The sequence below is a fragment of the Betta splendens genome, chromosome 8, assembly GCF_900634795.4.
Source record: "Betta splendens chromosome 8, fBetSpl5.4, whole genome shotgun sequence".
In the NCBI taxonomy this organism is placed as follows: Eukaryota; Metazoa; Chordata; class Actinopteri; order Anabantiformes; family Osphronemidae; genus Betta; species Betta splendens.
Window position 1 is genome coordinate 7,036,830 of NC_040888.2, and position 27,869 is coordinate 7,064,698.

General features: G+C 39.1%; 4 protein-coding genes across 4 annotated transcripts; 3 read left to right on the top strand and 1 right to left on the bottom strand.

Annotated features, from left to right (window-relative positions):
• The first annotated feature begins 4,249 nt into the window (after positions 1-4,249).
• Positions 4,250-5,486, top strand: LOC114860992 (protein PET100 homolog, mitochondrial). The gene is made up of 4 exons (XM_029159936.3): positions 4,250-4,389; positions 4,568-4,654; positions 4,762-4,791; positions 4,939-5,486. Exons 1-4 carry the CDS (start codon positions 4,363-4,365, stop codon positions 5,026-5,028), a joined length of 234 nt encoding a protein of 77 aa, XP_029015769.1. The 5' UTR covers positions 4,250-4,362; the 3' UTR covers positions 5,029-5,486.
• A 136-nt stretch (positions 5,487-5,622) lies between these two features.
• On the top strand, positions 5,623-13,167 carry stxbp2 (syntaxin binding protein 2). The gene is made up of 19 exons (XM_029159910.3): positions 5,623-5,788; positions 6,776-6,825; positions 6,910-6,991; positions 7,242-7,318; positions 7,420-7,495; positions 7,650-7,753; positions 8,000-8,148; positions 8,234-8,318; positions 8,746-8,876; positions 8,998-9,105; positions 9,389-9,446; positions 9,534-9,599; positions 9,734-9,814; positions 11,117-11,258; positions 11,397-11,503; positions 11,599-11,697; positions 11,777-11,862; positions 12,264-12,424; positions 12,568-13,167. The coding sequence occupies exons 1-19, from the start codon at positions 5,752-5,754 to the stop codon at positions 12,645-12,647; spliced, it is 1,779 nt and encodes a 592-aa protein (XP_029015743.1). The 5' UTR covers positions 5,623-5,751; the 3' UTR covers positions 12,648-13,167.
• Positions 13,168-13,313: 146 nt separating this feature from the next.
• LOC114860979 (uncharacterized) lies at positions 13,314-18,135 on the top strand. Its single transcript, XM_029159908.3, has 14 exons — positions 13,314-13,647; positions 13,743-13,888; positions 13,964-14,052; positions 14,142-14,285; positions 14,400-14,493; positions 14,592-14,755; positions 14,856-15,033; positions 15,136-15,302; positions 15,409-15,540; positions 15,699-15,852; positions 15,947-16,068; positions 16,589-16,753; positions 16,944-16,982; positions 17,075-18,135. Exons 2-14 carry the CDS (start codon positions 13,825-13,827, stop codon positions 17,531-17,533), a joined length of 1,971 nt encoding a protein of 656 aa, XP_029015741.1. The 5' UTR covers positions 13,314-13,647; positions 13,743-13,824; the 3' UTR covers positions 17,534-18,135.
• Positions 17,856-27,740, bottom strand: LOC114860973 (myosin heavy chain, fast skeletal muscle-like). Its single transcript, XM_041071937.2, has 40 exons — positions 27,642-27,740; positions 27,293-27,504; positions 27,016-27,159; positions 26,774-26,930; positions 26,655-26,682; positions 26,462-26,570; positions 26,293-26,385; positions 26,152-26,215; positions 25,963-26,061; positions 25,787-25,890; positions 25,569-25,707; positions 25,318-25,436; positions 25,066-25,215; positions 24,814-24,984; positions 24,426-24,732; positions 24,247-24,326; positions 24,068-24,155; positions 23,858-23,975; positions 23,620-23,743; positions 23,390-23,526; positions 23,056-23,311; positions 22,685-22,927; positions 22,422-22,598; positions 22,191-22,336; positions 21,992-22,082; positions 21,508-21,897; positions 21,254-21,380; positions 20,985-21,103; positions 20,651-20,847; positions 20,387-20,570; positions 20,140-20,305; positions 19,923-20,047; positions 19,471-19,779; positions 19,190-19,393; positions 18,981-19,106; positions 18,719-18,889; positions 18,517-18,621; positions 18,348-18,443; positions 18,126-18,257; positions 17,856-17,956 (listed from the first exon to the last, which is right to left on the bottom strand). The coding sequence occupies exons 2-40, from the start codon at positions 27,494-27,496 to the stop codon at positions 17,936-17,938; spliced, it is 5,820 nt and encodes a 1,939-aa protein (XP_040927871.1). The 5' UTR covers positions 27,497-27,504; positions 27,642-27,740; the 3' UTR covers positions 17,856-17,935.
• Between the last annotated feature and the right edge of the window lie 129 nt (positions 27,741-27,869).

The window sequence follows — 27,869 nt, forward strand, 5'->3', positions numbered from 1 at the left end:
ATATAGAAATTCAATCTACTGCAACACCACCAACTGCAGAGGCAAGAAATTGTAGGTAAATTTGCAGGTCAGCAACCTGGGTTGTGAAGGAAAAGTGAACACACAGTAACGTAGAGTGTGACAGAGAGTGCAAAGAGACCACACACTGTGCCTTCCTGTTTCAGAGCAGTCTCTAGTAATTATGTCCTTGATCATGCAGTGACCACACTGCAATGGCAGCAGGAATTACAGAACACTTTTGATCACATTAACTGGGTTGATACCAATACGATTCCTAAATGCTTTGTTTTCCAGACCAATTTTTTGTGTTTTTATGAAGTCAGCTTACCTATTTGAATTACAATTCACAAAACTAACTTGAAACAAACTAATAAAAAATCATAGTAAATGGGTAAACACCCTGCCTAATAGTCATACTAAAGCAAAAAGACATAAGACTTATCAGTATATATGCAAGTATAGCTCCCAATCAGACATCACAAATCAAGACATGACTGCATTTACATGCACTTACATACTGTAACCCTATAACCACCAGATTTCATCTTAACTCAACAAGAGTTAACCAATCTTCAAGCAACTGAATAATATATTTTAATAATATTTTAATTGTTTATGAAAATCCAGTGAATGCCAACAGGAACACAGAAGACCTCAAAACCCCACTGAGAGGAGCAACTACTAAACTAGCCCCTGCAATGTATTCTTACTGTGTGACTGTGAAGTGCATTGCACAATGTTTTCCCCCTAACTTAAACAAGCAGCAACTGGTCTGTGATGCAGTCAGACACTGAAAGTGTCCTCACAGGCCCACTTCCCTGTCCACGTGCCATATGCACCATCCTCAGACTATACAGCAGCTGCCCGAGTGAAAAAGCTCCAACCTACAGCAATTTGGAGACAGCCAAACTGATGGCCCTGTCCCTAGCATGGTGGAGGGGGGGGTGTTCAGACACAAGTTAGGAGGCAGGGAGGGAGAGAGGGATGATAGTTAGAGGAGGATGAAAAGCAAAGGCATGAGCTGCAGCTAGACTGGGGGGTGGGTTAGAGGAAGAGGCAGAGGTACACACAGAAATGCAAAAAAGTCTGAGAGCACTTCCATTAATCATTAGAGCTCTGGAGGAGCCAAACTCTGGAGGGACCCAAAGTTAAAAAAATGGAACAGGCAAATTGCCAGCTTGTTAACATAGTATGCCAATTGTGTAAATTCATTATATAAGCTAGAGTTGTGCTCAGGGGATCAAAGACACAGGAATTTTTAAGAGCAAGTATGCCAACAGCAGGCTATTGACCAGTGTCATCCTGTCAGCTAGCATCTGTCATTTTAGAAACAGTTCCCATCATTAGGGTTCAAATTTGACCTATTTCTATATCTATATAATTAGAGTTTCTTTAAAATTAAGTTTAAACTATATAATGTTATGTCTTATTTGTACTTAATACAACAGTCAAATTTAACTTAATCAATCTTGGCCAAATGTTAAAATTAATTCCCAAATTACAAAGAGAAACAAGAAAAATCAATTACATGCAGATTTATTCAGAATATGATAATGTCGTCAAAAACAACATATCCTTCTGTTGAATCAGTTAAAATCCATGCGTAACACCTGCGTAAAATCTATGGTTAAAATCCATGCGTAAAACAGTCACAATATCTTCTTGAGGATTTTGTCAAAATAAAAATAATTAGCTAATTAAATTCTATACTATATTTATTAGCTATCCAAAATGTCTTTCATTTAAATATATCCAAGTATGACAGGCTTTACTTATGAGAATAACATAAAAATAAAAAGTGTGACATGCGTAAGCCTTGTGACACACCTGCCCGCAACGCAGAAGTGATCAATCATATACAAACATTCAAACATGAGGAGATTTTCTTGGCTCACTCATTTGTTTTCAGACCACACTCTCCTTTTCATTCAGAGGTCATTCTCAACTAGGCCAAGGATGGTGTTACCATGGAAACCAAACCAGAAAAAAAACACAATGACAGGAAGGATCTAAACAAGTAGAACAAAAATTTAAATATCATTGTTAGCATAGGGAGTGACAAAGCCCACACTCTCAGCCAAACTTAAGCCAGTATGTAAGTGCACTGGCAATGTTTTGTCAAACGTTTACGTTGTTCATCAGTTTCAAACAGAATACCAACAATCATAATATTGAGGTGTGTAATTAATAGATGCTTCAACTTGTTTGATTTACTTACAACAACTTATCTGCATTTAATTGTGTTCAATGGACCAACATAACAGTTGATCAATTTCAAGTAATTAGATTAATGTGATTAAAAGCTTCGGCCTGGTCTGATTTACTCATGACCTCAACTACATGCCCTTTGACCCAATTAGCCTTCTTCATCTACAGGCTTACAACAAACGCAGTGAGAAACCCTGTCAAAAGGAACCAGGAGTAGTTAGTCTCAAAAATGTCAGGTTTTACTAGCAATATATCAATCTGGGAAACATAAGGACAGTAATAAGTACTGGTGCCTGTCTAGAGCTTTAAACTGCTTCCAATGTACAGGTAAGGTCAGGTAAACCCACCCAAAATCTAACCAACATTTGACTCTAGGTTGACAAATACTTGTCATTAAAGACATCTTACACACTGTAATGCCAATTAGTAGAACGACAGTCAACCATTACAATGTCAAAACGTTAAACGCCAGGACATACAGCAGGGCAGTGTCTTGCTAGGTAACGGGCCTTTGCATGAGTAATCTAACTAAAAACATTAAATAGGAAAAGCTACTTTGTCTGTGGTCTTTAATCATATCAGTTAGAAACACTACAAAACAACGAATACATTCATACATTAGCGACTATTGCCAGATTTGGTGAATGAACAATAAACTGCAAAGAAATGACTCCTGGCCAGCGATCACTGTCGAGGAGCTAAGATCTAGGCCACAGTGCATAGATTATTGCCTGGTTTTCGCAATGTTCGTCAGTGTCACACGTAACACAACTAAAAGGTACAAAGATACGGGTATTTTCCAAGATTAGAGCAACGGGTCCTAGTAAATAGATATTATAAGCCTTTCTGTTATCAGTTTAACCGACTATATTCTCAGCAGAGAGCCTCGGACTGAGTGTGCGCCATCATTGGCGTGACGGCGTCACCGTCTCCCACAACACAAGACAGTCGACGAGCAAACTAGCAATAGGTGGCCAACACAGGGGTTGTATCAACATTTGTTTGTGTGTTTGTAACGTAAGTGTGTCCGATGGTGGGTGGTATAGACAGGAGATGTCAGACAGACACACAACATAGGTGCGGTTATTGTGTCTTCTGATAGACAACTAGCTACCAACTAGCTTTAGCTAGCTAGCTAGCCAGAACAGGCCGCCGCACAAGCGAACGGTCTCAGTGGGCGCCGGGCATCAGCGATATCGCACGAGCGTTTGCACTTCTAATACCGCGTCTTTTGTTGTCTACTTATGTAGTTCACCGAGACAACATGACGTGTATTACAATGTTTAAAACAACGCTGTTTACCTGGGTTTATCAGGTTGCCAGGGCGCGCGGGATCTTTCTCTCCGAGGCTCTCGTTGTGGATGACGTCACGCGCAGATCTTGCGTTCAGAACGTAAAGAGCGCGTCACGCACTGCAACTTCACTGCTACAGAAAGAAAGAAAATGTCTTTGCGCAAATACGATGGAAATTTAGAGAATAGAAGGGGGCGATGTTAAATTTCGCTCAACTAAAGAGTCAAAGGTCAGCTTTTTTGTTTGTTGTACTGTTCGTTAATTCCAGAAAAGAGATATATTGAATGCATTTTCCTAATTGAATTAAATATTTTTGAAAGTTTTCAGTGGTGATGGGAAGAAAAAAAATGTAAAAACTAATGTTATCCAAGAATATGATTAAAATGTGGAGCACAGCTGTTTATTACATTTCTTTTATTAGATGAAGAGGTTTTGAACAATCATTACAGATTGAACGTGAAAAAAGTATGGTTTACAGCGCCCCTCAGTGGATGGTTTTAGAATAAATAATACAAGAAGCAGAAATGTGTTGACACCCAAAAAATGTTTTTGCTTTTAACATTTCAATATTGTATAAAGAGACTACTAACATAGAGCCAACTGAGACATTTCAGCTGTTTATCTAAATATTTCAGACAATCCTAACGCATGCGCCATGGAATCGAGTTATTAAACCTTGTAGAAACGCGGAAGCTGCAGTAGGAGGTGGTAATGCTCCCTTTACGTTGGCTACCACCATTAAACCCATGAAGAAAAAGTAGGACGAAAACCGGAAACAACGTGAAGGTCCTTGATGATGGTTGGAGTTGCTACGTAAATAGTAGCCGACAGTTCCATTTTGTAATCTGAAGTCTAATAAAAATGGGCGTAAAAATAGAGCTGTTTAGAGTAAGTAACGATTTTTATATATTTCATACGTGGAGATTTTTCTTATCTAGCCGCCTATTATTTTAAAGTCAATGTAGTTTGTAAATTATCTGGTTTTCAGCATGGCGCTAACTATAGTCTCGGTGGTACAGTCGCTTTCTAGCATTACCCCAACATTACTTCTGTGTGTTTTGAGCAGATGACGCTCTATCTGTCCTTTCCTGTTGCCATGTTCTGGATTTCCAATCAAGCAGAATACTTTGAAGAGTATGTAGTAAAAAGGAAGGTTTGTAATGTATTGTTATGTTAACTCCAAACCACTAACACACAGTCACACTCAGTCTAACAAATATCCCTATCTGTATTGTTTTTGCCCTCTTTTATGATGTCCAGAGAGAGATCTTTCCCCCAAACGAACTACATGTAAGTTAGCGTCAATATTTTCCACAAAAATAAATATATAAATGAATGTGGGCGTTAACAAAGATCGAACTGCATTTGCAATAAGATTTGTTTTTTGTTTTTTTAACATTGTTGTTCTGCACCATGATAAGTGTTCTTTGTTTTCAGAGAAAGGAGCTGGAAGACTTCAAAGAGAAAATGCGGGTTCTAAAGGAGCAACAGATCCTAAAAAAAAAGGCTGCAGAATCACAAAACTAAGAACTGGGGTGCAAAAGTGTATGGATTATCGATTCCAAACTGCAGAGTTGACACATCTCAGAAATATGCTGTTTTTATTGAGAATGAATAATTCTTAATGTGTAATATTCTATTCAACATTGATTCACACAAGACCTTTTAAGTACAATGTGTCCTGGGTTGTGAGAGACTGAATAGCTGTGATGCCCCTGGGTCTTTTTTGTTTGTCTAAATGCAGATCAATTGCTGTAGTTAGCAATGTCATAATCTTGTTAAATTTTGAGGGGGATTTGATGTAACTGCTATGATTTATGTAGTACCTGTAAAGTTTCTTTATGTATATTCCTTGGTTTTTCACAGCAGAATTTGTGTCAAAGACCAATAGTTGTATTTAATCTCAAGCTCAAACAGAAAAGACAACACATGTATTGAAATTGTTGTAATAGTTGTGTGGATTAAAATTGTAACAGCACTGGTAATTGTTTCTATTCCTTTACAACATTAAGACAACATATTAATTGGAATACATACACTTTGCACTGTATTTGTTTTAAGAAGCAAAACTTGTTTTTGCATGCACAGTCCTGCTTACATGTTTATACAGTAATTGCGTAACAGCTCAATATTTGCAGGACAAGTAGCGGGCGCTAGAGGGCAGTATTGAGCTGTGGTTAGTAGTGCAAAGCCGTGTGATGAAGCGTATTATCAGGAAGTGAGCGACAAGGGTTGCAGACTGCTGTCAAAATGGCACCGACTGGACTGAAGGCGATAGTTGGAGAAAGTAAGTTGCGCTTGTGTTTTGTGTGCTATAAAAGGTTTATTGTGGCAAAATGACGTGCTTGTTTATTCAAAGTTACCCCGTGGACGACTCGCCCAGCATTTATTATACGGCATATATGTATTTGAACGAATAGTAAATGTTTCTTCCTGCTCCAGCTCTGAATAAAACGCTAACTCACCCGGAGCGATTGTTTTCATGTCATGGGTTAATGTTGCCTTATGTGATCTGGCAGCAAGATTTTCTAGATTTGTATAGGCTGACCTTTATATTTAGGAGCTGTAATGAATAGAAATTATGCCTGTGTGTATTTCATGCTAACGTTAGCTTCAGCTAATCAACATAAAAGGAAGTTCAGTGCGTTTGTTTGCTGGTGTTTGCTGAAACACTTGGCTACACAAAATTGGTTGTACAAAATTTTAGTTGATTAAGCTTAGTGTGACCTCACATTGTTTTTTCAAAAGTATTCTGTAAAGCGTTGTTCTGCGTCTGAATAAATTTTATTTTAGTTTGGAGTAGGATCGTCTTGTAATCACGCCTTTTGAACACACCCCTGAGTGGCGTTGTCCTTCAGGATGCCCATTGTGATTTTTACTTGACATGCCATTGACGAATAGAGGTTGGATAAGATCAACTACTATTAATATACACAACACACGCAGGTCATCCTCAGGCCTTATGGCTTGTAGCACCACAACTTGGCTGTTGAACCCTTAGTCAGTGGAAATCTGTGCTTCTGCCTAGTCTTCATATTTATAAAAATCAATCGTATCACACAAGGAAGTTGCACCTAACAGAGTTGGTTAATGTAAGTTTAAGCATAATAAAGTTCCTTGTTTGTGGACATTAGTCTGTTGCAAATGTGTTTCTACACTTTTCTTAGTTATGCGCATAAACAATAACTTCACTAAATACATGCACCAATATTTATATGATTTCTTTTTTTTAATTTGTCATGATGTGCTCTACCTCGACTTTGTACTTGTACAGAAATCCTCAATGGTGTTATCAAGAGTGTGAAGAAGGAAGGAGAATGGAAGGTAACAGTTTATCAGTGTGAGTCATCAAATTCTATGACCATTGTCAAACTTTGTGTAAAACAACTGCTGTTTTTTTTCCCCCAGGTTCTCATTTTAGATCACATGGGCATGCGGATTCTGTCCTGTTGCTGCAAGATGTCTGACATCTTGGCAGAGGGAGTGACCAGTAGGTATCCAGAGGAAGCACAACAGACATTAATCTTAAAAACAGGATTGTTTTCTGCCACAGTTATGACAATTGAGTGATATCCTCTAAGGGTGGTGTTATTGGAGTTTTACACCCACTTATAACTCTTTTTTTATGTGCACTACACAATATATAAGCATGCGGTTCTTGTGCAGTACTGTTGACTTTGCAGCTTTGCAGGATGTTTTATTTGCTGATATAGTTAAGAAGTTAAATATCTCTCTTTCAGTTGTGGAGGACATCAGCAAACGTAGGGAGCCCATCTCTAGTTTGGAGGCAATTTATTTGATTTCTCCAGTGCAGAAGGTGAGCTGCTTCCTTATTCCTTATTGTGCATACTATCATGTTGTTGTTGTTGTTTTTTCTTCTGCTTCTAATCTGTGAAACAACATCGTTTTTAATTGCAGTCCGTTGATGCTCTCATTAATGACTTCAAAGATGCTGCTTATACCTACAAAGCAGCACACATCTTCTTCACTGATGGTAGTCTTGTTTACATATGCTTTTGTTGAAAGTTTGCATGTTGATATTTCATGACATAGTATAAAACACACATTTATCAGTATTTACACAAATCTAACTGGCACTACATTTGTGTAGTCAAAATACTGAGCTCATGGGTTTCTGTTTTTCATAGCTTGTCCTGATGCTCTTTTTGCCAAGATTGGAAAGTCCAGAGTTGCTAAACTTGCCAAGACTTTAAAAGAGATCAATGTGGCTTTTCTGCCATCTGAGTCCCAGGTAGGGAGTTATCTTGTGTTTATATCACTCAATATGCCAATGTGCTGTATGCTTACTGGTGCTAGTTTGGTGGCATTCAGTGAATCACTCGGAAACTTAAGCAAGTGGCAGTTTATTCGGTGCAGAAAGAGTGGGCTCATTATTCAGTGTTTTGGGCGAGCCCTATTTCATATTTGTTTGTTTTCAGCAGTTAATGTAAAACCTTGAGCAATGCAGCTTAGCTGTGCAAACCTCTCACCCCTGCAGGTATTCCTCCTGGATGATCCAACATCTTTGCACTCCTTCTATAGTGCTAATCCAATTCCAAACAAAGATAAAATGATTGAAAATCTGGCTGAGCAGATTGCAACCCTGTGTGACACACTGAAGGAGTACCCTGCCATACGTTACCACAAGTAAGAGCCATATGTAGAAGTTGACTGGAATTTGTTTGCTAATACATTGATATGCTGCTAATGTTGTATAGCATATGTCTATTAGGGGACCAGAGGAAACTGCCAAACTGGCTGAAGAAGTCCACCGGCGCCTTATTGCTCACAAGGCAGACAATCCAAGCATGGGAGAGGTTAGGACTATCTGCAAAACATGCATTTATTGTAATACACTGTTTCTAAACAGTTTTTCTGTGTCTATAATTTCTTGAACTGCTGTTTTCTGCTAAATCTCCCCTACTGCAGCTTTTCACCTTCAAATTACGTAGCCTTTTCCATAGTTTTATTCCTATTCTCTTACATTTTTCTGGCCTCTTCCTTTCCCTTTTTCTATCTTTCATAGCTGACATTTCCTTGTTCCTGAGGTGGGTCTTAACAGGCATGTATTTTTTTATCTTCCACATATCAGTTCTTAGTATGCTATGCTGTCTGAGCATTCTCTTTGTCCTTTGTCTGACATTTTAAAACAGATAAGACTTTAATACAAAAAACACTCACAAAAATTGTTGTATTTAAAATGTTCTATAGACAAGATCTTACATTCCCATTAATCTTTTTTAGGGTCCAGATAAGGCAAGGTCCCAGCTGCTGATTGTTGATCGTGGCTTTGATCCCATCTCGCCAGTTTTACATGAGTTAACCTTCCAGGCAATGGCCTATGACCTGCTAGATATCAAACAGGACATCTATACGTATGTTTTCCTATCATGTACATCATAAAACCCCTTTTCATTAGCTTTGCCATAACAATATACAGTCTACAGTTTCTATAAACTGATTGTCATTGTCTGTATGTACTTTTTTTTTTTAAAGTTATCAGTCAACTGGCATTGGGAACTCAAACGAGAAACAAGTATTACTGGATGAAGATGATGAACTTTGGGTAGAGCTCAGACATATGCACATTGCAGATGTAACTACGTAAGTGTTTTTTTGTTTTTTGCACAAGTTGCAGGTGTTTGCTGTCTTGAATTGTAACCCACTTTGTCATGTTTGGGTTTTTTAGAAAATGCACATTTCTCAAACAAGATTATGCAAAGCAAACACTTAAAAAATTGCATATATAATGGTATTAGAATGAATGTATGCATTCAAATTTTTAAAGTACATTAAAGTATTAAAAGGTAACATAAAAGCATCAGGCTACAAAATATTCAATGTGCTGTGACAGCGTGAACTAATCAAATTCTAAACCCACTGACAGGAAAGTTACAGAGCTTCTTCGCACTTTTTGTGAAAGCAAGAGAATGTCTACTGACAATGTGAGGACTCGTGTAGTATTTTATTTTTTCCCAATTCATGTTTTTTAATGTTATGATGCAGTTTTTGGTAAATGTGTTCTATTCCAGGCCAATCTTAAAGATCTCTCTCAGATGTTAAAGAGGATGCCTCAGTATCAAAAGGAGCTCAGCATGGTGAGTGACAAAAGCAGAACTTCAGTATTATCAGTATTTTAAAAATGTCTCATGTTTGTAGCTCTGTACATTCATTTGTTTGGATTGTAATAATACAGTAATTATAATAAACAAAATTATGTTTTTGTTCATAGTACTCTACTCACCTGCACTTAGCTGAAGCTTGTATGAATAAATTCAAGACTTCATACATGAAGCTTTGTGAAGTGGAACAGGTCAGTACTCATGTAAAATAATAACAGGTTTAAAGTTTATGTAGAGCTGTAACAGATTTTCTATTGTAAGAACAATGGATAAAAAAGTTCAATGGAAGAAATTGAGGCCATAGTTGCAATGCATCTTTCATATCTTAAAAAGAAAAACCTAGAAACAGGCCACAGGGGCCATTAAATAAACTTGTTATTTTGAGTATGCCTTCCCATGCTTTGTTGGCAAAACAGCTTGTCAGTCAGTGGTATTAAACAGATCATCGAGAATGTCCCACTAGGTTAGTCACCGACTGTAAGTATCTTGGATAAAATATGTGACATGGAATTACTCTGTCCCACACAAGCCACCCACCAAGTGGCTTTGATGTGATGCTGTCTTTATTTATAGTTCTTCTGAGGTATGTTTAAATGCTACTGGCACAGCCTGGTGATATTTAATGGGGAATCGTAGTATTGCGTAAGAAGATTAAGACCAGACATAAACCCCCACGTGTCCAGAGAAATCCAGAAGTAGCTGTTAAATCATTGAGCGTAGAAGTATCTTAATAACTTTTACGTTTAAGACCTGACAACATAGAAGTCCTTCCATTGTCTTTACTTAGCAGAGTCACCTTCCAGACTAATATCAGCATGTACCCAGTGGCTTGTTTTGATGTTCCAAAATACTTTGTCCCTGAGGAAATGCATTGTGCCACATTTAATCCTGTAGAATCAAATGAATCACAGGCACACTAGACATGATAAGCTATGCATGTTTGTGACATTAAAAGAGACAAGTGTTAATAGGTCCTTTTTGTATGAGCAAATCACTTGACCTCACTAATGGATTGTCAGCATGTCTGAAAGCTACCAGTTTAATCCAATGGGCATGTTTTGGCTCTAAGATGGACTGTGATCCAAACAACTGCTTCCTGGCAGCTGGCAGCTGTGTTTAAATGTTCTACATTGTGGTGGCATCCCAGACTCCAGTGTCATAAAGCTTAGTGAGGTTTTTGGGAAGTTGCATTGTCTAAAGTTGCACTAAAGAGAGGTCCTTAAGCTAGATGTAAGTATAAAAGCCCAAGTTAAGTGCCGAGTATTTGACGTTGTTTATGAATTACAAATGCATCTCTAAAAGTTTAGATATAGATAGATGCTTTGTAATAGAGTAAGAATGTTATTGTAGATTTTTTTACAGGTCTAGACAGCCTGGCCATTGGGGAAGTGGTCGAAAATAAACTATAGTCATTTTTTCTGTGAGATGGCTCTCAGCTGACTTCAGTTGTAATTGGTAATTACTAATAGTTGGTCATGGGATGTCTTTCACAGGACCTGGTTATGGGCACAACTGGAGAAGGGGAACCACTAAAAGATGCCACGAAGATCATTGTTCCTGTCCTCCTTGACAAAGAAGTTCAGGCCTATGACAAAATCCGCATCATACTTCTGTACATATTCCACAAGAAAAAAGGTGTCTGATGCATATTACATGACCTTTTGAGCGACCTGTTAGAGTTAACGTGACATACTTTAGATGAAGGAGTGTATAGTAGATAATCAAGTGTTTGCCCTGCATTTTCTGTTAAATAAAGTCTAATTATTTATGTAGGCATTGGGGAGGAAAACCTAGCGAAGCTCATCCAGCATGCTAATGTACAGAATGACAGCCACATCATTACCAACATGCAGAACCTGGGCTGCAACATAGTAGATGGGGTAAATTTCCTGATTTAACTTTCACTTCTTTCTCCAATGTTTATTCAAAACTTCATTATCCCAGTATCTGTTACATAAATTGTGTTTGTTGTTAGGGCAGCAATGCTGCAAAAACACTGCCAGCTCGTAAGGAGCGTCCTGACAATCCGTACCAGCTGTCTCGTTGGACACCCATCATCAAAGATGTTATGGAGGTATTAAAGCTAAAGTTGGGTTGCAGATGTTGCCACCTCCCCTACCCAGCTTTACAGTACCTGTATTTCTACATTACAGAACGCCATAGAGGACAAACTGGACAGAAAGCATTGGCCATATGTCGCTGAGCCTGCTCCCATCAATACAACTCAGACTACAGTCAGGTGTGTGAAAAACAATATTTTCTCTTTATTATCTATAATTCTAATCATAATTTAAAGTTATGCCTGTAACAAGCTTCACAACCATAGATGGAATGGTAAAATACACACTGTTTTGCTTTAAATGCTGTTTAATCTCTCTGGGAATTCTTATCATGATGACAGTTGATATAGAACCCACTGATGGGCCTGGCTTAAGTCATAATCTGGATAATGCACAAAGTGTAGAATTAAATACGAGCTCATTATTTTTTTTAATAACGTTTTTTTTTAATGGTCTCTTTGTAAAGAACAATTTTAAAGAAGAAACCTTAACTGACTACTCAGAAAAAGCCTGCTTCAGTAAAAGCCACTACAATAGACAGTGTCTAATTTTTTTTGTTCTGTGTTTATTTTTTTTACAGTAGTGCACGTTTTGGGCACTGGCATAAAAACAAATCCCCAACAGAATATCATTCTGGCCCACGGCTGATTGTGTTTGTGATTGGTGGGGTGTCACACTCTGAGATGCGTTGTGCTTATGAGGTCACCCGAGCCACGGATGGGAAATGGGAAGTGCTGATTGGTAAGATGGCTTGAAAAGGCCATAATCCTTTTACATGGTGCTACTTATAAATAAATAAATAAATAAATAAATAATAAAGTTGTTGTTGTTGTTGTTGTTGTTGTTAAAAAATTATTTCTGAAAATAAATTTTCTCATTGCCAGGGTCATCTCACATCACGACTCCAACAAGTTTCCTGAATGATCTGAAAACTCTGGACCAGGTTGCAAATCCTGATTATTAGTTGCTTTAAGGTCGTAGGTCACTGGCATAAGGGTTTTGTCCTTCAACTGCGATGACTGGTTACTGCTTTTCAGCTAGTGTCTTTGACATATGAATTGAAACATGAAGAAAACGTGTAGTTATAGTAAAACATTTCTGATTCTTTTAGAATTTTGATGTCATGTGGTCCTGTGGCATGGGAGTTGGATTATGTATGTGTGTCATTAAAATTATAATATATTTAAACATAAAATACTGTTTTGCAATTTCCACAAAATGGATAATTTCATCATCATTGTCATCATCATTAATGTTGTTGAAATACAATGTAGCTGTGCATTTATCAGTAGTACTTATTATACTGTATGTTCTATGATATAGATTTTTTTCTCTTGAAAGCATTCATGCCAGTTTTTCAGTTTTCTTTCTTGATATTGTTATCCTGCACATTTGTCATAAAACTTAATATATTGCTGGGAACAACGGGTAGATGTGTCATTGTTAAATGAGCAATACAATAAATTAAAGCTTGTATAAGGGCACCCATTATCATTTTTTTACATTTATCTCTGAAATGTAATTTCATCAAGTTTCAGTTCTATGTACAGTAGGAGCTTCAGAGTGTAAACAAAAAAAGGAAGAACAAGTACACCTATGAGTGAAAGATCATCCCTCTTCATGCTGAGGATTATGTTTTCATCGGGGATTACAGATGGTAATGTTAAGAATGGGGCACTGCCTGGGGTCCTAATGGCAATGGGTTAATACTCAGGACTTAACTCTATTTAAAAGCCTTCCACCAAGTCCTACTCAGTACACTTTTGGAGTCTCATCTATCAAGATCATCTGTCTGCTGTGCGTACAATAGTTCTAATTCAAATGTACTGATTTGCATCAAACTGCTTCTCCAGGATGTAGTTTTAGGTAATTTATTTTTCTGCTTACTTAGTTTTCAATTGGAGACAAATGTTTTTTTTTTATAATGGCAACTGCTGAAGTGGATTGAAATTCATAAATTACTGGTAGGATGTTTTCTACTGTACTACTAGATGTTTAGGAAGTTGGTGCAATAGTAACTGAATACAATATGTTTTGTTATGTGTACGGTTGTGTGTAGTTTCTGCTTTAGGTTTACAGTGTGAAAGCGAAAATCCCCAGAACAGGACACGGTTTTTGATGAGAGTTACTCAAGTGGAGAAATGGAGGGTGAACAATGCACCTCAAGTTCCTCTGAATCTGGACAGATCACATCTACTGTGGCAGGTTGTGAAAGCAGAAACATAGATTCCGTTGTGTGTCCTTGTTTAGACTGCTAAACGTTTCCTCTCTTGCCTGCAGAGTGTGACTCCCATGACTTGCCCCATGCCACAGATAACAAACAATGCCTTCTTGGTCAACAAGTGTCTTTACCAGAGTTTAAATACCAGGTACGAGACTACAGTTTGCAAAAGGGTCCTGGACTCAAGTGGTGTGATTAATAACTGATTCAAAACTAATCCAGAACATGTTTCCTCAGGAGCCCAGGGATAATGGTCATCTTGGTTCAGCACCTCAGATCTCTGTAAAAGACAGTACTCCAGACACAAACAGGAAGATTCTGTTGGTACCAGCCAGCCAAATGCAGCTTCTCTCTGAGCGCAGCCACTCTACTTCCATACTGGTCTGCTTCTTTTCATAATGACTGCTTGAGTTATTACATAGAATTAAATCATATTACTTTTGCTGAGTCTACAACATTGAGTCAGATTAATTTGGCGAACATTTTGTCTAATAGGCAGAATCAGCTGAAGAACAACAGAAGTTAATCAACATGATCCTTCATGGTCAGCGCGGACGTATCGAAGACCAGAGGTGTTCTCTGGGCCGAGGTAAGTGTCTTACCTGCACACCCAAACACACAGACGCTAAACCTCCTTTCAGGTATATGTAACTATACTATCTAAATATTTCACTCTTCTTCTTTTAGGTCCAGATTTTGAAAAGCTGTTTAACCTCTTAGCTCACTCCCAGAGCCAACGACTCAACGACCAACGACTGTTTCTTCCTTCATTACCAGGATTAGGGAAAGAAAATTCCTCATCTATTGGTGGAGATTCAAGCTACTTATGTTACTTGGTCTCTAAAGTCCAGGTTAGTGCTTTTATTTTCAGAGAGCATGTTTTATAAATGAAATGTATGAAGAACACAAAAATTCTGTTGCAATAAAGTCATGTTGACTTGACATTTCCAGGATTCCAGAATAGAAGATCAAAGGTGTGCATTACCTCAGATTCTAACCCAGTGTTCCCCAGAAAAGGATCAATCCATATCTTCAGACCTTTCATTCCTGGACATGCTTAATACTCACACTCCTTCCCAGTGCCAGTCAACACCAGAACATAATCCCAGTGAGATAGCTATGCCCAAAGGTTAGAATATAACCATGTTTCCTCTTCTTTCTTCTGATATTTTGTTATGATGCTTTATTAATCAGTTATGTTTTGTACATTTTTTTACCCTAACACATTTAGATTCTGAGAGGTTTTTCAACCTGCTGGCTGCCTCGCAGGGCCGACGGCTTAATGACCAACGAGTGTTTCTTCCTTCATTGCCTGGAATACAGAACGGAGGCAACACATCATCAACTGCTGCAGACATAGATGCAAGCTACTTGTGCTACATGGTTTCCAAAGTCCAGGTTGGCCTATACATTGAATGATATATAAAACCCTATAAAAAGCTGAATGTTGTTTCTGTATATACAAAATTGAAATACAAATTGTTTAAGAATTTTGTTCACACAGGGCTCTCGAATGGAGGATCAGAGATGTTCTGCACCCCACATCTTCCAGAACCTGGGCAACAAACGCCCGTCTCCTAAATCTCTCAGAAGGTCTGCCTCCTTAAATCGTGTTAAAACTGAACAACCTCGGCAGGTCAGTTATGTAATCCACAAACCGTAATTGCATTTTTTTTAATGCAAAACAACTAAATATTATCACTGATGGATTGGACCAATTTAGCTGCTCAGTACCACCTTGCTATGATTTGATTTGATTTGATTTGTGACATTCCCTTAAAAAAATGTCTTTAGGAGTTGACTCAAGCTGACCTGGAGCATTTCCTGAAAATGATAAGCCATGCGCAACGAGGACGGATGGAAGAGCAGCGTTGCTATTTACAGCTGAGCAGAAGCACACCTGCCACTCCTACACACAATGGAAGTGCTTTAAGTAGTTTTCTCAGAGGTTAGAAAAACACTTAATGCAGCATGCATGAGGTCAAGTATGTGTTTTCAGTTGCTGCACTGCTACGGAAATAACTCTTGACTCCATGTAACAGGTGCAGAAGCTGAGGCATTCTTCACAATCATTGCCTCCAGTCAGGCACGGCGCATAGATGATCAGCGTGTTGTGCTTCCTACGTTGCCAGGCATTGGTGTGAATTCTGAAGAAAAAGATAAGGTGGGAGTTTCACCTGAGATACTGTATGGAAGAAATAATGTAGAAGAAAAAATGGTTTCCAAATTTTGTGTAGTTTTAATTGTTTTAATGACAAACCTCTACAAAACGAGCAGTTTTTTTAAAATAATTTGAAACATCTTAGCATCTAAAGTTTGATTTATAAACAGTGTTATAACTGCATTAGGAGAAATCATACAACTGTCCTTTTTGGGGTTTTTTCCACCAAGGCTTTTCCACAACACAGCACCACAACTGAAAGCTCACCCTCAACAGTAAAAGAAAAGACTTTTCTGGACCTGCTACTCAATGCCAGACACTTTATACAGAGTCTCTTATCAAAGCGTCTCCACACAAATCTACTGCACTTGCACACAAAACAGAATATGAGAAGAACATACATTGTTTAGCACAGGTATCATAAACGTCTTCATTTAAGTCCAAAAACATGATAAGCATTTAGGTACAGTATAATTTAATTGGAGTTTTTGACAGTGGAACACTGCTTTCATTTTTTCTGCAGGCTTCTCTATCACAGAGCACTCAGGTTGAAAGTACACCAGCTACATCTTTTGCATCTACATCTAAAATGGATCACTCAGAACCTGACACTCCCAGAGCCCTACCCAAATCTGCTTCATTTACCACTGAGACAGAACATCAGAAGAAGCAAAATTACCCATCGCAGGTAAAAAGTTCACTTTGGAAATATGTTACAGCTGGAAGAAAAATGGTGTTAAACTGTTTTTTGTTTGGAATAAAGAAATGACAGTGAGACAATTAGAACAACACTGAACATGTGCTGCTTTGAATGATTTTACCCTCCCCTACCCTAAGTTAAGCGATGGCGTTTCATTGATGGAATGAATTTTTTTCAGATGAAAGTGAAGATGTCCATGAGTTTCACACCACAGCGGGTACAGTAACCTCTGCTTCAGCTTGTGTAGATGATGAGATGATAATTGCCTATTAATCATTAGTGCTTAATTGGCCTCTTTATCTGTCAAAGGGTCAGGAGAATGTTGATCAACCATGTACATTCCCAGAAGTCTTCCTCACTTTAGGAGCACCAGGAGATAACCTTGTGATACCTCTGAGCCCTGCGCCCGGAAGATCCCTTTTCTTGGACTTGAACCTTGTCCCAAAAGAAGATGGCAATTCCAGGCAAAGCTCCCCAAGTCCCAGAAAAAGCTGTTCAAAAGCATCGTCTTCTGACACAACTATAACCCATAATGCTGAAACGTCATGTCCACCTAACCAGAGGAAACCCATGACCAGCCCTATCAGTCCAGATGAAGACTATTTCTCTCTCATTGAGAGGGTTCATACAACCCAACTGCAGAAAGCATTGGGTCAAGCAGGACAAAAGTGGATGTGTGGTTGTGTAAAGGGGAGGGAAAAGACAAAACAAGCAAAGGGGAAGGGAGGTGGAAAGAAAGATAGGAAGGATGGGGGAAATAAACAGTAGTCAGTTATGATGAGTTGTGAAATTAATATGTGAAACATGTGTGTTGAAAAAAGAAAAGCGTTAGTAATTAACTAATAGTTATTGAAATTTGTCTATAAAATAGAAGTTCTTGAATCTTTAAAATCATTACAATGTTTGTAATATAGCTTAATACTGATATGAAGAAACTAAGTAGGTTATCATTGACTTCAATGCAAATATAACTTAGTTATAAATGAACATTAATACTAACTCTGTACAGTTTTGTGTATTGGCTACCTAAACCACTTTGCTTATTTAAATATGAATATGATGAGAAAGGAGGCATTATACACGACACAGGCATATTTTAACATTTATTAAAGATGTACAGAAAATTCACGCCACAGTGAATTTCAGTGTAGAGGCCTCAGCTGTACTTTCTCATTCAGCGGAGTCACCTCCCTGGAAAAGAGAGATCATTAGCATTTATAGGCAATGGGAAAAATAAAAACAAATTCAGTCTTTTTTTTTTCTAGATTTGTAATTCCAACTGAGAAGTGTGTGTGGATGAATGGCGACATGCCCATAATGTAATAATATCATAACAATGTCAGTGTGAATAAAATGTTACCTTTCCAGCATCACGGCTCTTGGCTCTCAGCTTGTTGACCTGGGACTCAGCGATGTCAGCACGCTCCTGAGCTTCCTCCAGCTCATGCTGGACCTTCCTGAGCTTGGACATATGGGTGTTGGCCTGCTCCTCCTGTAATGTACCAGTATTGAGAATCATTTGTTTATTTGTTATTGTTAAAATTGAGAATTCACATAAGGCACATGAATGTATTTGGCTTACAGCCTCCTCAGCCTGTCTCTTGTAAGCCTTGACTTTAAGTTGCAGCTTGTCCACCAGATCCTGGAGTCTGATTCCATTCTTCTTGTCCTCCTCAGTCTGCATAAATGAAACATTTATACTTAATTGGGTTGCGGCAAAATCATTGTGTTGGGTTTGTAGTGACGTTTACCTGATATGTCAACTCCTTCACTCTCCTCTCATATTTACGGACACCTTTAATAGCATCGGCTCCACGTCTCTGCTCAGCCTCAACTTCAGCCTCCAATTCACGCACCTGTAATGCGTTTATAATTAAATGTTTCACAAAGTTTGGGATGTAAGAAAAACATATTGAAATTGGATTCTTTTAACTAATTTGTGCATATTTATACCCTGGACTCCAGTTTCTGGAGCTGCTTCTTGCCGCCCTTCATGGCGAGGTTCTCAGCCTCATCCAGACGGTGCTGCAGGTCCTTGACTGTGACCTCCAGGTTCTTCTTCATCCTCTCCAGATGAGCACTGGTGTCCTGCTCCTTCTTCAGCTCCTCTGCCATCATGGCAGCCTGAAATGTGAATATGAATTCAAATATATAGATAAGTCTCAAAATCACTCATAAGGGTGAAATTAGAAAATGGTGCTTAATCAGCTCTTACATCAGTGATGGCCTTCTTGGCTTTCTCCTCAGCATTTCTTGCTTCCTGAACAGCATCATCAACCTCACCCTGGACCTGGACAAAGTCAGCCTCCAGCTTCTTCTTGGTGTTCAGGAGGCTGGTGTTCTAAATGTTTAGAAAGAATCTTATTTATTACCTTTTAGTTTAATATCTAAACATTGTTTCTGATTTATAGACTGGACACAAACCTGAGAGTGAAGCAGGCCAACGCGCTCACTGGCATCCACCAGCTCCTGCTCAGCCACTTTGCGTCCTCTCTCCGTCTGTTCCAGAGCAGCTCTGAGCTCATCGATCTCAGCCATCATCAGGCCATTTCTGCGCTCCACCATGGCAACCTGCTCCTTCATGTCTTCCTGTCCCCTGAGAGCATCATCAAGGTGCAGTTGGGCATCCTAACAATGAAAAAGTGTCACGTATCCATTCTAATCCTATTGCACTATTATAAACATGGCAATAATAATTTGTTTACCTTGAGTTGTCCCTGGACGTTCCTCAGCTGTTTCTGGGCCTCAGCAGCCTGCCTGTTAGCATGGCTCAGCTGAATCTCCATTTCGTTCAGGTCTCCCTCCATCTTCTTCTTGACTCTCAGGGCATCGTTCCTGCTCCTGACCTCAGCATCAAGAGTGCTCTGCATGGAGTCAATCACCCTCTGGCTGTTCCTCTTGATCTGCTCCATCTCTTCATCCTTCTCTGCCAGCTTCCTGTCGACCTCACTTTTGACCTGGTTGAGCTCAAGCTGGACGCGGAGGATCTTGGATTCCTCATGTTCCAGTGTGCCCTTTATGTAAAGTGAGTATAATAACGTCTGTGATTGTGCTGCCATTACAACCAGGCACATTCAATGTTACTACTTCTCATGGGATTCAGCACTACAGCAGCATTAAACAAAATACAAATTGCTTTTAAATATAAAAGCCATACCTCAGCTTCCTCCAGGGCTGTCTGAATTTCTGTTTTTTCACTTTCTACAGCCTTCTTGGCTTTTTCAAGCTCATGAATACTTTTACCAGTCTCACCAAGCTGTTCAGTGAGATCTGAGATTTCCTCTAAAAAATAAATACCAAATGATAAACACTGGAATTTCTACTCTGGTTAATAAAGATTGTTTTCATATTGCAGTAAATAATAATTAACATACGCTGCAGGTTCTTGTTCTCTCTCTTCATGGTCTCCAGATGATCCAGAGTCTCCTCATAAGAGTTCTTCATCTTGAACAGCTCAGTGCTGAGAGAGCGAGCCTCCTTCTGGGCTCCTTCCAGCTCTGCCTGACTCTCCTCAAACTTCTGCTTCCACTCTGAAAGGACCTATAGTAATGCAGAAGGGTAAAGCATGTCATGCTCCATCTACTTCACCTTAGTGCTGTAATGTGGGCAAAGTTCATGTACCTTATCGAAGTTCCTCTGCTTCTTGTCAAGGTTAGCAGCCAGAGCATTAGCTCTCTCCACATCGATCATGAGGTCCTCCACCTCACCCTGAAGCCTCTGCTTGGTCTTCTCCAAAGAGGCACACTTGGAGTTGACAGCTTCGATACATTCCTCAGCCTCCTGCAGACGCTGGGCAAGCTTTTTCCTATAGTAGAGAAAAATTGTAGTGTTTTTAGTTAATCAAAACCATATCTCCTTAGAAGTAATTAGAAAGGGTCACTGTACTTGGCCTCCTCCAGCTCCTCAGTGCGCTGGATGGCATCAGTCTCATATTTGGTTCTCCACTGAGCCACCTCACTGTTGGCCTTGGACATTCCTCGCTGCAGCTCAGCCTTGGCCTCCTGCTCCTCCTCAAACTGCTCTCTGAGCAAATCACAGTCATGGCGGGCCGACTGAACAGCATGGGCCAGAGCATTCTTGGCCTATAATTTCATCATACAGTAAATGTGAATTTGTGTTAACAAACTGAAATGCTCACAACCACCTTTGCTAACTTAACAGTAAGTCTGTTCTTAAGTTTAGCCCTGTCTTTCATTCAGGATTTGTTACAATCTTTTACCTTCACTTCTTCCTCAATGTGTCTTTTCAGCTCTTCAATCTGCTGAGTGTACGCTTGTTTACCCCTGGTCAGCTGTGATATAAGAGCTTCCTTTTCTTCAAGCTGACGAGCAAATTCACCTGAATAGCAAGACAAGGAAGGTAATATTTAAACATTTTCTTCCTTAATATGTGAAAGTAATTTCAATTAAAAGGAAATTATACCACTACAGACAAGCATAGTAAATACTAAACACTGAATTGACACAAACTATGGTTTTTAAAACATACCATTCTCTGTCTGCAGCCTTGCCCTCTGTGCACTAATGTCATTAAGCTGGCGGACATTCTCATCATTTTTGGATTTGATTTCACTTAATTGGTCCTCAAGGGTCCGGCACAATTTTTCCAAATTGGCCTGTAATCAGAGAATTTAAAGAGACAAAATACAATAAACATACAATTTAATAATCAAAAGGTTTGTTAGTTTTTTAAAGTTTCATAGTCTGGTGGCATATTTGTTATTTTTTATAAATGGAGCATGCCTTTGCTTTGGCAACAGCCTCCATGTTGCTGCTGAGGTCATCAATCTCCATCTTGTACTCGCTCTTCTCCTTCTCCAGCTTCTGCTTGACACGCTGGAGGTTGTCGATCTGCTCTCCCAGCTCTGCAACACTGTCGGCCTGCTTCTTACGAAGAGCTGCTGCAGTGGCTTCATGCTGCAGGGTGGATTCTTCAAGGTCACGGCGCAGCTTCTGGAATTCAGCCTCACGCTTTTTGTTCATCTCAATCTGAGCAGCTGTTGCTCCACCAGCTTCCTCAAGCCTCTCGCTGATCTCTTCAAGCTCCCTGGAGAGGTCAGCCCTCTGCTTCTCTACCTTGGCCCTAGCAGCCCTCTCAGCCTCGATCTCCTCCTCCAGCTCCTCAATACGAGCCTAGACATCACGGCAGTAGGATGAAGAACACTTACTTAGTTAAACGTGTTATTTTGGATGAGTCATTTCTGATATTTGATGTAAAAAATGTAACCTGAAGCTCCTTGATCTTCTTCTGAAGTTGAGCACCAAGAGACTGTTCATCCTCAATCTTGCTGAGGAGCTGGCTTATCTCAAAGTCCTTCCTTGATTAGGAGACCACAAAATCATTCACTTTTTATAGTTTGAAGGTGTGTTTATGTATAATAATGTATGTAATATGTAAAAGTGGATTTAATCAAACTCAAACCTACTTCTTGATCTTCTCATCAGATTGCTGCTTGTCATTCTCCAGATCCATTATGGATTCCTGGGCCAGTTTCAGATCTCCTTCAAGCTTCCTCTTGGCTCTCTCAAGGTCCATGCGGAGCTTCTTCTCTTGCTCCAATGAACCCTCAAGCTTTAAAACAACAATGTTCAATGATTATTCATTTTGGACATTTTGAGATACAGCTTATCCACTGTCAGTACAAGTGTTGACTTACATCATCCACTTGCTGTTCAAGCTTTGTCTTGGCCTTGGTCAGAGTGTTGACTTTGTCTTCCTCTGCCTGAAGGTCATCCAGTGTTTGCTGGTGGGCCTCTTGTAGGGCTTTCTTCTCCTTAGTTAACTTGGCAATTGTCTCATCTTGAGATGCCATCTCCTCTGTCAGGTTTTTTACCTAAAATATTATTATTGTATTATATTTTACCTAAAAGTTTTATTTATAACACAACAAGACATTAAATAAGTTAAGTTAAATTAAACCTTGTTTTCCGTGGCATGTTTCTCTTTCTCCACTTTAGCCAAGGTGAGCTCCAAGTCATCAATGTCCTTCTTTAGCTCAGAACATTCATCCTCCAGTTTCCTCTTCTTGGCAGTGAGCTCAGCATTGATTTCCTCTTCATCCTCCAGTCTCTCACTTGTCTCTTTGAGTTTGGCTTCAAGCTGGATCTTGCTCTTGATGAGACCTTCACATCTTTCCTCCGCGTCAGAGAGGTTCTCACTTTCCTGTAGATTGAATAAATAATAGGTTATTATTAGATTGAGTGAAAAATAAAAAAAGTTTTTAGACATCTGAAAATACAAGCTGTTGACATATAATGTAGTTATTATTGTCTTTTATCTAAGATTCTTACAGAAGCCACTTGCAGTTGCAGGTCATTCTTCTCCTGCAGCAGGGAAACCATCTTCTCCTCCAGTTCCTTCTTCTTGGCCAGGGCAGTAGCCAGGTCTGATTGCATCTTCTCATAGTTTTCCTTCATCTGTTGCAGCTCCTTCTCAGTCTCAGCACTCTTCAGAAGAGGTTTGATCTTGAAGTAGAGGTGCATCCAAGGCCAATTCTTCACATTCATGAAGGAACGAATGTTGTACTGGATTGTGTAAATTGCATCTCTGCAAAATTAAGATACATTTTTTTCTTATTTTCCCCACACCTGGCATTGTGAGGTGATTTGTTATATTTTAATCTACCTCCTCTCCATCATTTTAACAAATTCTTTCCGCATGAGGTATCCTCTGCACAGAGCCTGAGTCATGGTCACCAGTGTAGCCAGTTTGTCGTCTCTCATCTCCTCCAAGGTTCCCAGCAGTCCAGCTTTGAAGAACACCTACATTGTATTACAAACAATATAGTCATAACCTGTATAGACAACAGGACAACGACACAACTTATTACGTATTAATTTACTGTCTATGAGAACCTTAGTGTGTCCAAACTTGTACTGAGTGTGGTCAACATCAATGGAGCCCAGCAGCTTCTCTGAAGCCTTCTTGTTGTCAATGAACTGTCCCTCAGGGATGACACTGGCATTCAATACTTTGTATCTGTGAAGAGAAATTATTTTCTTACCTAAACCTGCATTGCATCATTTTCAGTTGTTACCCATTTACATTACTAATAGGAAAATGTAATTTTCTCATAATCAAAACTATAATAACCTCTGCTTAAAGTCACCGTAGAGGATTCTGCTGGGGAAGCCCTTTCTGCAGATTCTGATGCCTTCCAGCACACCGTTACACCTCAGCTGGTGGATGACTAAATGATTTTCCATAAGACCTGCAAATGAAAAAAGTCATTTTAGTAAGCATTTTAAGGCTCCATCTTTAATGAAAACCTTCAAAAGTTGAAAAGACAAGCAAACACCAAACCTGGAGTCTTTGTTTCATTGGGAATCAGGCAGCGCACAAAGTGAGGATGAGTGCTCCTTAAGTTGGTCATCAGCTTACCCAAGTTCTCCTGTGATATAAATTATTCTCTTATAAGCAAAAATGACCTTTAAAACTAGACTGATCAGGTTAAAGTGGTAGTTTTAAAGATGTTACCATACCCGGAATAGAGCAGACACTGTCTGGAAAGAGCCACCTTTCTTCTTACCGCCACCCTTCTTGCCACCACTGGCACCACTGTCTGTTTTTTTAACAGTAATATTAAATCATTAAGACTTTTATGTACGGGTTTATTTAATAAACTAGAATAAGTATTGTCACATAGAAATATACTTCTTACCATCAGTCGACGCATGAGATGCATACAGGTAGGACAGAAGCTTGTTTGAAGATTTCTGGTACAGCTGAACAACTGAGTCGTTCAGTGGGTCCTTGTTCTTGTCCAGCCAGCCAGTGATGTTGTAGTCTACTGTACCAGCATAGTGGACCAGGGAGAAGTGAGCCTCAGCTTTGCCCTTTCCAGGCTTTGGCTTCTCAAAGGCCTTGGTCTTGCCAAGATGCTGGTCATGGAGCTTGTTCTTGAAAGATGCATCGGTGGCTTTGGGGAACATGCACTCCTCTTCAAGGATGGAGAAGATGCCCATTGGCTGAAAGAACAATAGATTGTTTAGGCAACTGAAAAATCAATACCAGCAGGATTTTGGTTACATTTGATGCTTCTTTCTTACCTTTTCTATAAGCTCAATGCAGGCAGCCAAGTCCATACCGAAGTCAATGAACTCCCATTCAATGCCCTCTTTCTTGTACTCCTCTTGTTCCAGCACAAACATGTGGTGGTTGAAAAACTGTTGCAGTTTCTCGTTGGTGAAGTTGATGCAGAGTTGCTCCAAGCTGTTAAACTAAATATTTGTGATACAATATTAGTTTCTGGAGAAAGTATGGTTTACATATAATCACTATTGATAAATTGTATGACTCACATCGAATATCTCAAATCCAGCAATGTCCAACACTCCAATGAAGAACTGTCTTGGCTGCTTTGTGTCCAGCATTTCATTGATACGTACAACCATCCACAAGAACATTTTCTCATAGACAGACTTGCACAGGGCCATGACAGAATTGTTGACCTAGAGAAAAATGGGTCATGTGTATTCTCTTGAAATCTTGAAATAAATGAAATGAAATGAAATTTCTTCTGCCTTTTTTCAAACACATTTTGTTTTGATTACCTGTGGAACAGTTTGACCTTTGGTCACAAATTCATTTCCAACCTTGACTCTTGGGTAGCACAGAGCTTTCAGCATGTCAGCTGAGTTCAGGCCCATGAGGTAAGCAATTTTGTCAGCCTCTAATTGAAAGCAAAAAATGTAGAAAGAAATGTTCAGTTAATGTAATAGAAGACCAAAACTACAAGGCAATCATTGTATTTTCTAAATAACCACAGATTTATTAGAATGTAGCAAATAGTTAATAGATTTACCCTCAGTGCCATCAGGTTCAGCCTGCTCCTCACGCTGCTTCTGCTTGAACTTCATGTTGCCGTGATGCACCACTGCACCAGTCAGCTTGTAGATGGCAACCTTCTCATCAGCACTGAAGCCTAAGATGTCTATGGCTGTCTGCAAATAACAGCAAATGGTTTTAAAAAACAGTTGATCTGACATTTTGTTAGGTTATTTTTCTCGACCATTAACTTACATCTGTTGCAATGAACTCTTCCACATCATTGATGCTTTTGACAGTGATTTCACCCTGGCTGATCATTGGGTAGTCATAGGGGTTGGTGGTGATCAGAAGTGCCTCTGGAAGAAAGTTGAGGAAATGCATTAGTGGGACGTCTACTTGTCTTATGTATTTGTTGCATCTTAACATACCCAGCAGCTCAGGCTTATGGCCAGTCATAAGCTGATAGAAGATGTGGTAGCTCCTCTCAGCAGACAGCTGGAAGGTGACACGGGACTTCTCCAGCAGATCTGTGAGCAGTTCTTGAATGTTATACAAGACACTACATTTGTAGATAAAAAATTGACAATATTATTCAACTAGAAAAAGATAAAACTTACATGTTTCAATATCAGCTGAGGCCAGCTTGCCGGTGGATCCAAAGTGGATTCTAATAAATTTACCCTGTAAAATTCATCAGAAACTGTCAGTTTGATTTAGACTTTAAATGATAAGGATTTGTGAAGGATGTCAAGACTTACAAAACGAGAGGAGTTGTCATTTCTCACAGTCTTGGCATTACCATAGGCCTCTAGTAGAGGGTTGGCTGCTATGATTTGGTCTTCCAGGGAACCCTATATAGAGCCATTTTGAAGCTATTAAAAATTAGATCATCCATGGTCAAACTGTTCTGCAGACAACCAATTTTACCTGTATTTTGCCAGAACCTGTGTCTTTCTTAGCACCAGCTACTGCTATTGTTGCAAAGTACTGGATGACACGCTTGGTGTTGACAGTCTTTCCTGCACCGGATTCTCCACTGGGTAATTAAAGAAAAATCTTTACTTACTTTGCATAGTACTCATAAAGGTCTTAAAAGATGATGACAACTTGTTGTACTTACGTGATGAGAACAGACTGGTTCTCACGGTCTATAATGCAAATATACACACTTTAATAACTTTATAACTGAGATTCCTTGTTGTCTCATCCACTTTAAATCTTAGATAACTTTGACCTCACCAGTGAGCATGAACTGGTACGCATTGTCAGAGATGGAGAAGATGTGGGGTGGAGCCTCAATCCTCTTTTTGCCTCTGTATGCCCCAACAACCTTGGCGTCGTACACAGGAAGCCACTTGTAGGGGTTCACGACGACACAGAACAGGCCGGAGTAGGTCTGTTAATGTAATAGAGAGAACCACTGTCATAGCCGATGGCCTGAATTCACAGGTACAGCCACATTACATCATACTTAAACTCACGTAGATCATCCATGATGCAAAACGCTCTTTGAGGTTATACAGCACAGCGGGTTCATTAAGATGAGTCATCATGGCCATGTCCTCAATTTTATCAAACTTAGGAGGGTTCATGGGATGAATGTCATCTTCTTTTACAGTAACAGTCTAAACAGGAAAAAACAATTAAGGCAACATCTCAATGAAATATATATAACACATGATTACTAATATTATTGTATGTGCTTTTCTATTTTGTTGTCTTTTAGTTAGGTATATTATAGTAAATATATCCACGTACCTTTCCTGTAACTGTGTCAACTGTGGCTTTGCCACCTTCTCTTTTCACTAGTTTGCCCTTCACGTACATCTCATCAGCATCAGTCACGAAGTAAGCTGACTTAGCATCAAATGGAGCAGTCTGGGCCTCAATCCTCTCCTTCTCAGGTTTTCGGAGGTAGATGGCCGCAGGGCCATACTGCTCCATCTCCGCGTCTGTGCTCATGATGGCACCTTAGATAAAAAGTAGGGAAATGTCATATAGACTGTATCATTTTATACTTGTGTTAGTGAATATTAACATGCTTTATTTGATTTTTCAGATGAGATGTGTTTTAAATTTAAAAACATAATCAAAAACACTAATTTACCTTCTTTTGTTCCAACAAAAGATGAAATTCAGTCAGGTCTTTTTTTTATCCTGTCAATAAATTAGCAGCCATGATCAAATTACTAATTTGACTTTACAAGTTTTAACAACAACTACAGGCTGCCATTACATTTATGTTTAAATGTGTATGAACAAAACATGTATACATTATTAAGTTTTATATATTTAAATGGTAAACATAAACATCCAAATATTGTAACTTTTAATA

Bases quoted from the DNA above. Each gene is read 5' to 3' on its own strand.
- LOC114860992 (XM_029159936.3), top strand. From the start codon at position 4,363: ATGGGCGTAAAAATAGAGCTGTTTAGA. The intron at 4,655-4,761 runs GTTTGTAATGTA...TATGATGTCCAG, and splicing joins AGTATGTAGTAAAAAGGAAG to AGAGAGATCTTTCCCCCAAA. The intron at 4,792-4,938 runs GTAAGTTAGCGT...CTTTGTTTTCAG, and splicing joins TTCCCCCAAACGAACTACAT to AGAAAGGAGCTGGAAGACTT.
- stxbp2 (XM_029159910.3), top strand. From the start codon at position 5,752: ATGGCACCGACTGGACTGAAGGCGATAGTTGGAGAAA. The intron at 7,754-7,999 runs GTAGGGAGTTAT...TCACCCCTGCAG, and splicing joins TTCTGCCATCTGAGTCCCAG to GTATTCCTCCTGGATGATCC. The intron at 8,877-8,997 runs GTATGTTTTCCT...TTTTTTTTAAAG, and splicing joins ATCAAACAGGACATCTATAC to TTATCAGTCAACTGGCATTG.
- LOC114860979 (XM_029159908.3), top strand. From the start codon at position 13,825: ATGGAGGGTGAACAATGCACCTCAAGTTCCTCTGAATCTGGACAGATC. The intron at 14,494-14,591 runs GTAAGTGTCTTA...TTCTTCTTTTAG, and splicing joins GAGGTGTTCTCTGGGCCGAG to GTCCAGATTTTGAAAAGCTG. The intron at 16,754-16,943 runs GTAAAAAGTTCA...AATTTTTTTCAG, and splicing joins AGCAAAATTACCCATCGCAG to ATGAAAGTGAAGATGTCCAT.
- LOC114860973 (XM_041071937.2), bottom strand. From the start codon at position 27,496: ATGAGCACAGACGCGGAGATGGAGCAGTATGGCCCTGCGGCCATCTAC. The intron at 25,216-25,317 runs GTAATCAAAACA...ATTTTTCTCTAG, and splicing joins AAGGTCAAACTGTTCCACAG to GTCAACAATTCTGTCATGGC. The intron at 24,733-24,813 runs GTAAGAAAGAAG...TTGTTCTTTCAG, and splicing joins GCATTGAGCTTATAGAAAAG to CCAATGGGCATCTTCTCCAT.